Source organism: Bidens hawaiensis, unplaced genomic scaffold (genome assembly GCF_021521415.1).
Source record: "Bidens hawaiensis isolate Kalapana, Puna unplaced genomic scaffold, B.hawaiensis_p1.1 tig00035059_1, whole genome shotgun sequence".
Lineage (NCBI taxonomy): Eukaryota > Viridiplantae > Streptophyta > Magnoliopsida > Asterales > Asteraceae > Bidens > Bidens hawaiensis.
Window position 1 is genome coordinate 135,581 of NW_027505346.1, and position 13,210 is coordinate 148,790.

General features: G+C 35.8%; 2 protein-coding genes across 2 annotated transcripts; one reads left to right on the forward strand and one right to left on the reverse strand.

Annotated features, from left to right (window-relative positions):
- The first annotated feature begins 1,837 nt into the window (after nt 1-1,837).
- Nucleotides 1,838-3,061, forward strand: LOC143612611 (large ribosomal subunit protein eL22y-like). Its single transcript, XM_077086556.1, has 2 exons — nt 1,838-2,105; nt 2,782-3,061. The coding sequence occupies exons 1-2, from the start codon at nt 1,867-1,869 to the stop codon at nt 2,924-2,926; spliced, it is 384 nt and encodes a 127-aa protein (XP_076942671.1). The 5' UTR covers nt 1,838-1,866; the 3' UTR covers nt 2,927-3,061.
- A 2,863-nt stretch (nt 3,062-5,924) lies between these two features.
- Nucleotides 5,925-10,543, reverse strand: LOC143612612 (gamma-tubulin complex component 4 homolog). The gene is made up of 16 exons (XM_077086557.1): nt 10,357-10,543; nt 9,951-10,209; nt 9,667-9,803; nt 9,479-9,577; nt 9,242-9,362; nt 8,963-9,154; nt 8,802-8,882; nt 8,626-8,709; nt 8,448-8,534; nt 8,304-8,359; nt 8,015-8,206; nt 7,657-7,882; nt 7,452-7,540; nt 7,206-7,359; nt 6,305-6,427; nt 5,925-6,229 (listed from the first exon to the last, which is right to left on the reverse strand). Exons 1-16 carry the CDS (start codon nt 10,503-10,505, stop codon nt 6,164-6,166), a joined length of 2,115 nt encoding a protein of 704 aa, XP_076942672.1. The 5' UTR covers nt 10,506-10,543; the 3' UTR covers nt 5,925-6,163.
- Nucleotides 10,544-13,210: the final 2,667 nt, after the last annotated feature.

Here is a 13,210-nt window from a genome sequence, read left to right on the forward strand (position 1 = left end):
CAAACATTTTTTATTTTTATTTTTAATCATTTAATGTTGTTTTGGTGGAGGTTCTCTTGAATACAAGTTTATTTCACACGGTCATGACGCATACTATAGTCAAGAAGTATTTTTAGAATACCTTTCATATATCATCATGATATTTTTGTCTTCTCAAGCTATAACTATAGATGATAAATTATACATTAACAACTAACTACTTCCAACTTTTAAATTAATAAATGACTAGATATTTTTATATAATATAATCATTTTAAGAAAATATGTTAAATAAGCAAATGAGTAGTGTTCTAGTGGTGTCCTAGTGACTTTCTTCAAAGGAGGTCCCTAGTTCGAGTCTTGTTTGTGACAACATGCCGGGCCCGAGCCAGGGGTCTTACCACATTGGCCTTTGGGTGGTGGATTTTCTTTGGAGTTGGGGTCTGGTAAGGTCACTAATGTTGTCTGCGATCGTAGGCGTAAGTGACATTTTGCCAATAAATATACCCGATGTAACCAGGCTTTATTAGTCATTTAAAAAACAGTTATAATCATTAATCAGTTAACACACAATTTTATGCCCAACCAACACCAACTTGGTTGGTTATTATTGTGGGGTTGGGGTGGACCGTTGGCATTCCCGGTCTGTTTAGCCACACGTTATATATCTAAAATTATAGTTTGACAATTTGTGACAATAACATGGATTTATACATACACACATTTAGGTCCCATTATTAAACAAAGAATTAGATGGATCAAATATCTTGTCCAATTCTCCCCCAAAAAAACTTTTCCTCTTCCTATTTTTCTCTTTATCTAATTTGAGTTCATTTTACGCTTTTAAAAATTGTTTTTTATTTATATTTTCATTTTATTATAAAAGAAATATAAAAATTAACAAACACATTTTACACGGATGTATTTACTGGATTTTTATAAATTTACAAGTAACTATTTCGTGATTATGTTTTGTTATTCAAAACCGAGTTACCGTCACACAGAGCCAAACACGTGTCGTGTATTTGGATACCTACCATACGAATACTGTTACAAAAAGAATCGATACAATCCGAATTCATGTTGTACCCTCACTGCAACGCACAATTGAATATGAACCAGTTACTTGAGAGTGGAGGTGGGCAAAAAACTTGGTTCCGGACTCGACATGGTGTACCCAACCCAGAACCAGACCTGCCTGACCCGCGGGTACGGACCAGGTTTCGGTTCCTCTGAGAAATCCTACTGGGCCCAGAACCATCCCGAACCCATTTGAACCTGTTCTACCTCTACCCGTTCAAAACCCAAAACAGACCCAACCAAAACCTAGCCATACCTGGAACCGGTTCCCGAAAAAACGTAATTTACGGAGTAGAGGTGTGCAAACGGGTATTTTCAAGAACCGGAACTGGGTATGGTCAACAAAAGTCGAAACCGAGTCATTTAGGAACCGGTTTCGTGTATAGTTTTTTCTGGGATTTTTCGGGTTTCGGGTAGGGTCGGCCTGGGTAAAGGTGAAACCGGTTCCGGTGGATCAGGTTCCAGGGATAAATCCAATACTAGGTCATACCCACCGGTAGGAACGGATTCCGGGTCTTCTGTGCACCGCTACCGCTACTTAAGAGGATCTTGTGAACCCTTAACCGGTCTCTTGGCCCAGTCCATAACATACGTAGCATCTAAGCCCATTGTCACGTTATAACCTAATAATTTAAAACCCTAAAAATCACCTTCATCCACCTGCTCACCGGATTCCACCTTACTTGCAGCCAGCAGTCTTCGAATCTACCGGTACGAACCACAAACATTGAAACTGTTTCATTCACATCTGTACACGACTGATGTCAAGCAACCATTCTAACTGTTTAATTTTGCCTCAGGATCAAGATGACTCGCGTAACAGCAGCTGCCGCCGGAGCCAAGGGCGGAAAGAAGAAGACATCGACGTTCGTGATCGACTGCGGGAAGCCGGTTGAAGACAAGATCATGGAAATCGCATCGCTGGAGAAGTTTCTTCAGGAGAGGATTAAAGTTGGCGGCAAAGCCGGTAACCTCGGAGACTCTGTTACTATTTCGCGTGAGAAGAATAAGGTCTCTGTTACCGCTGATGGCAATTTCTCCAAAAGGTATTGTTATTGCATTTTCCCCAAATTGTTTAAACCTAGGGTTTTGGTTATGTTTGTAATTGACACATTTGCTATGAAATTAACTTTGAATGTTGGCTTATGTTATTGATTTGGATACATATATAATAGATTATCATGTTATAATTAAACAGTGTTGTATATATATACTTATACAAAATTATATGTATGCTTTTTTAAATTAGTTTAATTTCTCAATTTTGACTAGCTTTTACCGATTACGTGTTTAGGGGCCGATTAGGTGAATTTGAATTGGTAGCTTGGTGTAGCTGAGTTCTAGCTCGAGTTAGCTCGTTTATTTTACACAGAGCTCTAGCATGGCCCGTTCTGATCTTTAACTTTTAAGCTCGTGCTTGGCTTCTGATTAGTTTTCAAGCTCGTTACTGTTTATTAATTAATTTTTATATATTTATAATCATATATATATATATATATATATATATATAAATATTAAAAATTATATAAATGACAAGACTTCGTTTAGGTTTTCGAGCCGGCTCGGGCTCATTTAAGCTGCTTAATTGAGCTTTTTTGCGAGCCAATCTCGAGTAGCTTGCTAGCGACTCGGCTTGTTTGCATCCCTATGGCAACTGATTAGCGATTACTCGCAATGTGACTAGTTGTGATTATTACAACCCTGACATTAATTAATTTCTAGGTATTTGAAGTACTTAACGAAGAAATACTTGAAGAAACACAATGTGAGGGATTGGCTTCGTGTGATTGCTTCCAACAAGGATCGCAATGTGTATGAGTTGCGTTACTTCAACATTGCCGAGAATGAGGGTGAAGAAGAAGATTAAATCAATAGTTTATTTTGAATTGTGTTTGGATTTGTGTTTTGATTATGTTATATCAGAATTTTGTTCATGGATCTATGCAGAACTGTATTGTAGCAGAGATTTGAGGTTAAGAGTTTCTGATTTTGATTTCATGTTCTTTGGATGTGCATCTATTCACAATTTTTTTTTCAATTTTGTTCGCATTATTATATTTGAACTTCTATAGTTTATTGATCATGTTTTGCCTCTTAATTGAATACTTGCATTTTAAACGTTTTATAGGTTTAGAATTGGAAAGTGTTTATGAGTAGTTTGATTGGGTGGATTAAACTTTGTTTTTGAATAATTAGTGAAGTGATAATGCAACAACATTGTACCCATAACAATGTTCTGGCCGAGCTTAGCAATCAACTCGGGCTGAAGTTTTTAAGCTTTAATGGCTTGTTATGGGTACAACCTTGTGTTTACACTTTTCTAATTATTCAAAATCAAGTTTAAATAACCCAATCAAATTGCCTATAAGCGTTTTCAATTATAAACAAATAAAATGTTTTTAGATGGAAATGTTCGATCATATGCCAAAAGATTATTAGGGCTCGTTTGGTTTAGAATATTTTCCAAAGAAATTGAAATCCTGATTGGGGTTGGAATCTTATTGAAACTTAGTAGCATGTTTGGTTAGATTTATGGATGGTATGTGAAAAACCTCTTACCTCTTATATTAATTAAAACCTTAGTGAACCAGAACAGGAATCTTGTTTTATTGTACCCAGACGCCAGACCACACTATCATTATAAATCGAAACTGTTTCATGGTGTGTTTTTGCAGCCACCTCTGGCACAGAATCCAGAACCACTGAATTATCGGTTGAAACGGTGGCGCTTACTGTAGCAGAAGCAGAGGAAGATGTTTCCGTGTTACAGCTGAGATAGGTTCTTCTCGATATCGATTTTGGCCCGTTGGCATCTGTTCTTTCAAACAATTATCTTTGTAGCTAGCTGCTAAAAAGCTTTTTTAATTGTCTTTCACTCTTTTGTTTATGAAAAAAAAAATGTTAACTCATAATTTAGTGGATTCCAAAAAAATGTTACTCCTCATTCCATAAAAACGACTATATTTTTTCTACAATTTTTTTAGAATAGTTTAATTTTGAGTGTTTGTTTAGTAGATTCTCATTTTTAGTTTTTACTACATTTCAAATGCTCTTATTAAGTTTTGCAACAGTAATTCACTGTAGGGGTAATATCAAAATCATAGTAAATTTAACTTCTTTTTCACAGCAGATACTTATTTTAAGATAATGAGATATAGTAAAATGAATATAGTCTTTGGCACAACAATGCCATTCACTATACAAAGAAAACCCAAGAGCAACTGCAATGAGTCCATTGACTCCACATGCGTCGATGTGTAGGAGAGAAATTTGCGACCGCAAGAGCAACTGCATTGTTGGTTTATGAGGTCAAGGTCCGTTCGCAAAATTGTGCACGGACTATTCTTGAAAGACAGTGAAGTCCTATGCTTTGCTAAAGCTCATGTAGTCATTTTAGAGGTTGCAAGACTTTAAATAGTTATATGACAAACCCCAAAATTTGTTTACTTAAAGAGTACAAAAGCAAATTTTGAAACACCCATTTAATTTTGTCAATCTTTCTCTCTAAATTTTATTCATCTTTTACAAAACTCTTAAGACTTCATTCATTATATCTATCTTTTGTTTTACCAACATAAATGTTGTGGCTGCCATATATCAAACTCGTGAAACTTGGATCAGTTCTATCTTTCATTACTTGTATAGTGATTCAGTTATATAACATTTGTTTTACCTTTCTTGTCCTTTAAATATGCAGAAAATTTTTTTGCACCTCCTAACCTTGAGCTAGATGCCAATTTGGATCAGAAGTTCCACCGTTACTGCATTGGCACTAGATTTATCAATGATCAGTTGTTTGCTACTTAACTTACTGAATCATGAAGCTGTCTGGCATGTGTCTGCGGGTTGTTTTATTTACAGATGGAATGGATACTGGTGCTTATCATCTCAAATGGCCTTCTGCAACTGTAATATATGATGTATCACCTTAGGTAGTATTTAAGAACTTCCATGGAAACTCTCATTACATTCTTGAATTTGAATTTGATTATGAAAATCAAAATATTGTTTGATGTTGGTGCTAAAGTTCCATGAAGCTGCATGCTTCTTCATGTTCCTATGGAGTCCTCTGATATGCAACAAAATTTGACTGCCTTTAGAAGGATTTTGTTTAAGGCATAGTGGGATGCTTGTGGTTGACTGAAACTCAAGTGGAGATCAATGTTAGTGCATAATCTATCATACGATTTTACCAGAGGTGACATGATGGGTGGGTTAGACAGACCGGGTATTGGGTCAAGGCATGTTTTAATTGAAACATTAACTCTTTAACTCGGGTCAACAGGTTGGCCCCGTTGACTCTCACTCCTTTTCTTTTTGACTGGCAAGTATATGAAGCGATTTAGAAAGTTATTTGCATTGAAATTAGACTTTGGACAACTTTCATCTCGGTCGATGGGTTCGGCCTATTTTATTTAGACCCCATTTGGTTAAAGCTTCTGATTTGACCCGACTGACATAATCGTACCCCAAATCAACCCATACATAAATGGGTAAAAATGCCATCTTTACTGTTTTTATTACCGTTCTTTGGTGCATATAATACGCACCATCTTAATGGTTTCTTTACAGTCCACTGTGGAGAGATTGATGAATGATATTTTCATGAACTTTCGTCTTCGCGAGCAAATAAGGTATGATGAGGTTGCAAAAAACCTTGGTCAAGAACATGTAGTTGGAGCAGAACATCTGAGATTTTCTAATGATGAGGTGAGAACATTTTTAATTCAAAATAATATCAACATACTAACATGTAACTATGTAAGTTCTTTACATTATAATTTACATCTGGACAGATGACAATTTGGAGAGAATTTCAGAGGGTGGAGGAAGGAGATGAGATGGATTTGAGGAGCTCTTAACACATTCAAACACAGATTCTTGATTACTGTAATTTTGCAACCACCATAGATGACAATTATCCATTGTTGTTACATTATATGAATAACATTCACCCTATTTTGTACTATTAAAAACATCGTGTTACAAACTTAAATAGCTTAATACAATCACTCAGCACAAAAGCAACTTATCTGATGGCAAATCCTGAAAAATCAGCCTGAGGTAGTTTTCAGGCATGAAACGTTACAAAGATCTGACGGTGCTATCGTTGTAGTGGTGGAATTGCTGGGGATGGCCTGATGACATTCATAACTCCTTGTGCAGTTTGCTGTTAACATCAGATACAAAGGTCAAAAACCTAAAACTGGATATGTAACTAAAGTACATGATCATGAATAATTACCTCAAAGTAGGAATTGAAGTTTAGACGCAAAAGGAAACGTCTAAGGAATGGGGCCCGCTGACTACCAGCAAGCCGGCTGCTACGCAATATTGTGTACAAGGAATTGGACTTCTTGTTGAATTCCTGCAAAGTAATAAAATACCAACAATTTACCTCAATGCCAAATGCTGAAAAAGGAACTGAATTTAACAGTTCAATTGGTGAACACAACCAATAAATATAAAGTAGAAGACATTAGACTTTCTCATTCGGACTTATAGATTTCTTAATTTCTTTTTGTAAATAATTATCCTTTAATTAGATAACACTACAAAAAAAAAGTAAATAATTCTACTTAGAAATACACTGTTGAGCAACTTTTGACCTCTCTCGTTTTAAGTTAATTCTACATTGAGACAGATACTGATAACAGTTCAACTGCATGAAGTTGCCGGAGGGCCTGAATGGCAGCAAGGCGCTATTCCTGCACCTCGCCACGCCTAAGGACCTAGGCACGCGCCTGAAGGGCTTTTTACATAGATTTACCCGGTTGACCCATTATCCATGGAAATAAAAGACAATAATAGTCATAAGCAAACATGCTAAATTGCAACCTCTATTATTATTATTATTATTATTATTATTATTATTATTATTTCAGTGACAATTGGTTCTTAATAGGATGATTCAAGAGTTTGTATGCATTCACTATGCACTTTTGAATAAGTTTCTACAAATTTGAGATGTTTCGCTTTAAACGAATTCTATTAATTTTACCCGGTTGACCTATGAAGATGAAAACATAGCACAGATGACCAATTCATAAGCAAATGGGTTGAAATTGCCACCTCTGTTGTTATTATTATTATTACTACTATTATTATTGCTATTGTTATTATATTATCATTATTATTAAAATTACCTCAGTTATACGTTCAAGTTCATAGGTGCTTGTGTCGGTTTCCTGGTTCTCCATCTTCCAGCAGAACTGCAAGCAAAGCTTCATGATTCCATCCAATATCCTTGATACCGAACCGATATCCAGAAACGATTGTGATATCAAAGCTGACAAGTATCTGCGCCAAAGTTTCGCAAAATGACAATCAACTTTACCAACCATATTCCATAACAATTTACAAGATGAAACAAAAATGTAATAACCACTCACTCTTGATGGAATTCCACCAACTCAGCAAAATCGCGTGACTCTTGTATATGAGTTTGTAATACATTCCATTGAGATTCTATCACATCCACCTAGAAAACATATATGACAGTAAAGATATACATTTTAAATAGCATTAATCTTTTTTGTAAATTAATCATTTAGTAAATTGCCTTTTTTTTCCCGATAAAGTTTACTTGAATCCTACCTGGATGTAGAACTGAAGATTTCTAATCAAGAACGCCATATGCTCTCTAATCCGCCACATAGGTCTAAAGCATTGGCGTCTCTGCTGAGATGTTGAACCATTTACACGTTCAATGTGACGTTTGGAAAAATTTGAGTGGTCTTGTTGCATTACAGATTCCCATGATTTCTCTAACTCCATTTGTGTTCGCTTTAGACGAAGTAAATACTGAAATATCCGGCAATACCTGTCAATAAGCACTACTACGTTATTATTCTCTAAGTAGATTTATACTCCATCTCAGAATATATGATCCTTAAAAGGTTGAAAATTTCTATCAAAAGATTACATTTTGAATAATTTGTGGAGCCGATAATACCTGGAGAGGACGTCTTGTGTGAAAAACAACTGTAAGGGCCAATCAACAGAATATTCTAGGGCAATACCATCCCAGCCATCAAGGGACATCTCTAATGAAGTATCAGATGATAGACTTGAATCCCCGTCAGCATATTTGGGCTTTGATGCATCTACTTTGGAAGATTTAATGTTAGTCCCCATTGCAGGCATCCTGAAAGTGGTTTAATAGTATAAGTATTTGAAAGCTATGTGAAGTTCAACCGCCTATTTTAAGCTAAGAGTTATAAATGCAAGGTGCTGTAATTTACCGTAACGTCACTCTTGAAAAATATTTATCATCGTTACTAATAGTCTTTGTGACAGCCTGCATTACAAGTATGCAAATTCTTCTTTTAATATGCTCAACTTTTCTAGATATTGGCAATTTAATATGAATAACAAAATGAAATTACCAGGCGGAATGGAACCATAAGATCAGCTTCTGCAGTTGATTGCCTGGGTGGTAAACGCATCAACTGACGACTTTCCTCGAGAAAAGTCTATTATACAAATAAAATATTAGCATAATTACACAGAAACTGCAAAAAGAAATCAATAAAAGCCAAGAAACAAAAACCGTTTACTAATTACCTGGAAGAAATCACCTTTTGCTAGAAGAAAGTAATCTTTGATAGCCTTCAAATGACCGTTTAGATCAGCGCGTACAACCACAAGCTGCATGTTTGTATTAAAAAAGGTTACAAGAACATTAAATGAACTTGAACTACAAAGATTACAAAAAAAAGAGTATATGCAAATATTTTTACCTGCCAAAGATGGCTTGCTGCAATAGCCCTAATTGAATCAACAGCACCCACAAATGATCTTTTATGGAACTCAGATGATTCCTACCCAAATTGAAAATTAAATTGAGGTGGAATTAAAAAAGGATTAAAGAAATGGCAGTAATATTACTTAGTATAAGAACCTTCAGATTTATAAGCATTGATTCAATCTTGTCAGCCTCTGATTGTGGCAGTAGTTCATCACCCATCAACTTTTTATGTCCTGCATCTACAGATCGGAATGCAGAACTTGGATTACGAAGAACCCTAATTGCTTTTCCAGCAAAAAGAACGGATTCTGCAATGTGCATTGGAATATACTCCGGCAACATATCCTGAAACACAGACAATTAGAAGATAAAAGAGTAAGCTTCTACACATTTTATAGAAAATCAGCTTCTGAATAATTATTTATTAAGTACCCGAGAGATGTGAAATCCCAAGTGCCAATCACTTAAAGAGCCATCATCAACTGACATGCGTGCTAACCTCTCGGCCATGGTTGTTTGGGATGATGACTCACGCACCGAATCACCTTCTTGCCTAAGAACATTAAATTAAAATAAATCATTATTTAACAGCAGAACAGTATTGTATATTTGTACCTAGCCATAAAAATAAAGATTAAAGGTGAGGTAACAACAAAAGATGTGTCCTACTCGCATATGAAAAATTCTCCATACTGATCATGAAGAATTCCGTACACCATCCAAGAAGCAAGTTGATTGTACATGACCTGGTGCCCATGCCAAAGAAGTCTGTGTGTTTAATATATAATGAAGTTAGTAGATAAATCTTACTTATTTTTCCCACACGTTAACAAGTTAATGATAGTAAAAATTAGTACCTTTGTATGCATGTTTGCAACTCTGGCACCCCACAATGGCATCGTTTATGCAAAAGATTAAGAAGCTTCCCTCCAGAAATACCATTGCGTTCAATCTCTAGAATCAGCTCATACAGAGGTGGCAAAAGAACAAAAAACTACAACAGCATTCCAATATTTAGAGCTCAAAGAACATTAAATGAAAATGAAATACTTCATGCAAACACTTTATGCAAAAAAAGATCAATCATGCTAACATAACTTTGATGCATGTATGATCCAAATTTTGATTTTGAAAACTCTACCTTGTTCAGGGATAGTGTAACCGTCGCTAAGATAGGTAGAGGATCCGATAACAACTTCTGTTCGATATGCAAAACAGCAGATCTATAAATTGAAAGAACCTCCACTAATCCGTTCGCAATGGCCCTCCTGTACACACTCTGATTCTTCACAGAAGACTCATTCCCAAACCTAATCCAGATTAAGTTCCGCGATTTCGTAGCAAATCGGTCAAGTTCACGGTAGTAAAACCCTAACGTAATTATCTTCTCTATCACATCCCTACATTTCACAACCACCACCACCACCACACATTAACAAAATAATAATAATAAATTTGCAATGAAGTTAATTAATAATAAGATTGAAATTGTAAAACCCTAGAAATTGGGGGAAATGAAAATAAGAAAGAATAATATCACATAATACCTTTGGCTGGAGTCAATAAAGGATATGTCGGAAGCAAGCTTGAAGGTGCATTGACCGGAGATGGGGTGATGGCCGTTGGATGATAAGTTGTGGTCGAGAACTAGGTCTCCGGTGTAGCCTAACAGTGACAGTAGAAGCTCGTGTAGCATTGTAATTAGCTGAGATCACATACAGATTTAGCAGGTGATCGGAATATTGAAACGGGATGCAGGTGCTTTTGAAAAGCAAGCAATTAGGTTGAGTGATGATGATGTCAAAATAAAGTTAAAAGTGGCTGAAGGTTAATCAGGCATCATGTGGTGGCGTTGATAGCCGAAAGACAAGGGCACATGCACCAATCAGCCGGTGTCCCGATGATTGAGTGCTATGTGCCTTGTGTCCAAGGCTTGATGCAAAACTACTATCGAGCCGGGGGTCTCACCGGAAGCAGCCTCTCTATCCCTGTGGGATAGAGGTAAGGCTGTCTACATCTTACCCTCCTCAGACCCTACCATAGCATTGCTATTGGTGGGATATACTGAGTACGATGATGATGATGATGTCAAAATGTTTTTATATGTTCCCTCCAAAATACATATACATAATGTTTCCTTTAAATGTTATGTATTGCTATATTTAAGAAGTTAATACAAGATGCTGATACCGGAATCAAATCGAGCATTTTTTATACCAATCCTAAGTTTTTGAGAAATTCATTATTGGTAACGAGCTCATTCCTATACTGAATTGATATGATTTGAAGTAAAAAGATATGTGAGGCATAGGAATGAGCATTTTCGGTATAGATACCAAATTCGGTACCGAATTGGTACCAATTTTTGAGTTTCGGTATCAGTAGGGGTACCGATATTTTCCGAATTTTGCACGCATACCGGTACCGAACCAAAAATATTTTCGAATTTTAGGATCAGAATTTTCATGATCGGTACCGGTCAGTACCGGTACCATCCCGAATTCATCCCTAATAAGTCACAATGACCCACACTGTATGCACGTGTTTCTATAGAAAATAAATTGACCATGTAAAACATACAAAGTATATAGAATGTAGCGTTTGCATATTTAGACGTGATATAGATAAATACCCATCATATTATTAGGTAGCCCGCAACTTTTTTATTACGTGTTGGGTAAATTCTCAGTGGTCTAAAATCCTTTAAGTTGTTTTTTTCAATGTGGTGCAGTTGTAGAGAACATGAGATTTTTAATGGAGATCCATGTTCAACCTCATAGACAACACTTGGGAGGACAAGGTCACTCAATAAAGGAAGCCCGGGATCTTTGTGATCTCCGTTTCAATCCTGAGGGCGCCCAGGTTTTACCACAAGTGGGCCTTCGGCGGGTCGGTTTTCCCCGGAGCTGGAGATAACCAGGAGGCTGCTTAAGAGTTCTGTATGGCTAGGTTGGCAAGCAGGTGGTGGCCTTTTGCTATTGGGTCGCGCCATACAGAGTACCTAGATAATTATCTGTTTGTTGGTTGTTAAAGAAAAAACTCTCTTAGGTACTCAATTAAGGCTTGTTATTATGACATAAACGGTTTCTCAAGTTTTTTAAATGTTATACGATAGATATAATTGAGAGTATTAGTAGGGATAACTGATTCCTTTTAGATGTATGGATAATTTTAAGAAACATGCAAACACTACTTTATGCTCTCAACTAATTTGTTTCATCGACTAAGACATCATAACACGATCAATCATCAATCATCAATTGCATCGTCTCCTTCTTCAAAAGTCTTGATTTCTACAAGTATCAATAACTTGCCACTCATGATTGAATCAACATGGTTAGGATTTTGTAATTATGTTCATTGTTCAAGATATAATCATCATCATATACTTAATAATATAACCATTATATGTTGATTAAAATGATGCTATAAAAAACTTTTAATTAACTAATAAAGTTTTGTCACGTATTTAGTTGAATAAATGATGGTGTTTTACTCATTTTCTAGTAATTATAAACGTTCACAAATTCTTGTTATAATGTGTTTCAATAATTTGACAGGTAAATAAGGATTTTATTATAATAAATGTTGACGCAAATATTGTATTGTCTTTGATAAAAGGTATATTGCACATAAAAGCCTCATAAGCAAAATACCTAAATCATAAAATGTGTTGCAAATATCAATACATAAAATTTGCAACGTTAAGGACAGTTTAGATTTAGTTGTTTGTTATTCATTATATGATTATAAGTTGTCGAAGGAAACCATATATATCAAAGACTCTAAAGATAAGTGATACTGATAGCAAACGCTGTCAAACAGCATTACAAAAGTTATACGCGCAATCATTAACGAAAGCATATGAACACGAGCGAGTAGCGACACAACAAGATGAACAAACCGATGTCGTAAAAGAAGAACGTGTCTGATACATTGATGGCAATCCACGTCTCTATTGCTGCAAGCACCCTTCTTATTCCACAAATGTTGATTCCATATAACTCTATAAATGGTTATATCATCTACGCGTCTTAAAACAATGAGTTCGTGTAGGATTTTAGTTTTCGGCCAATCTTAATGTCGCCTATCCTCCACATTCGCAATCGAAGAAAACCCCATGCATAACACCCTCACACTATTCCCCCTTGACTGATTTCCCATTCTTCCTCACAAACCATGGTGTGGGTGGAGCCTTATGGAGTTATGGGTTTTTACCTCTTAGTTAAGTTAGACCTTCATGCCATCCATCGATTTTTCTTCCTCTTTTTTACTTAATTTATTGGATATGTGCATGCAAACCTTACAAAATAATAATTGTTTTGTGGAACAAGAAAGTTAACAAAAATGCTTCTTTCTCAATATAAAATTTTAGGATAATGTATGATACTATGATGTATA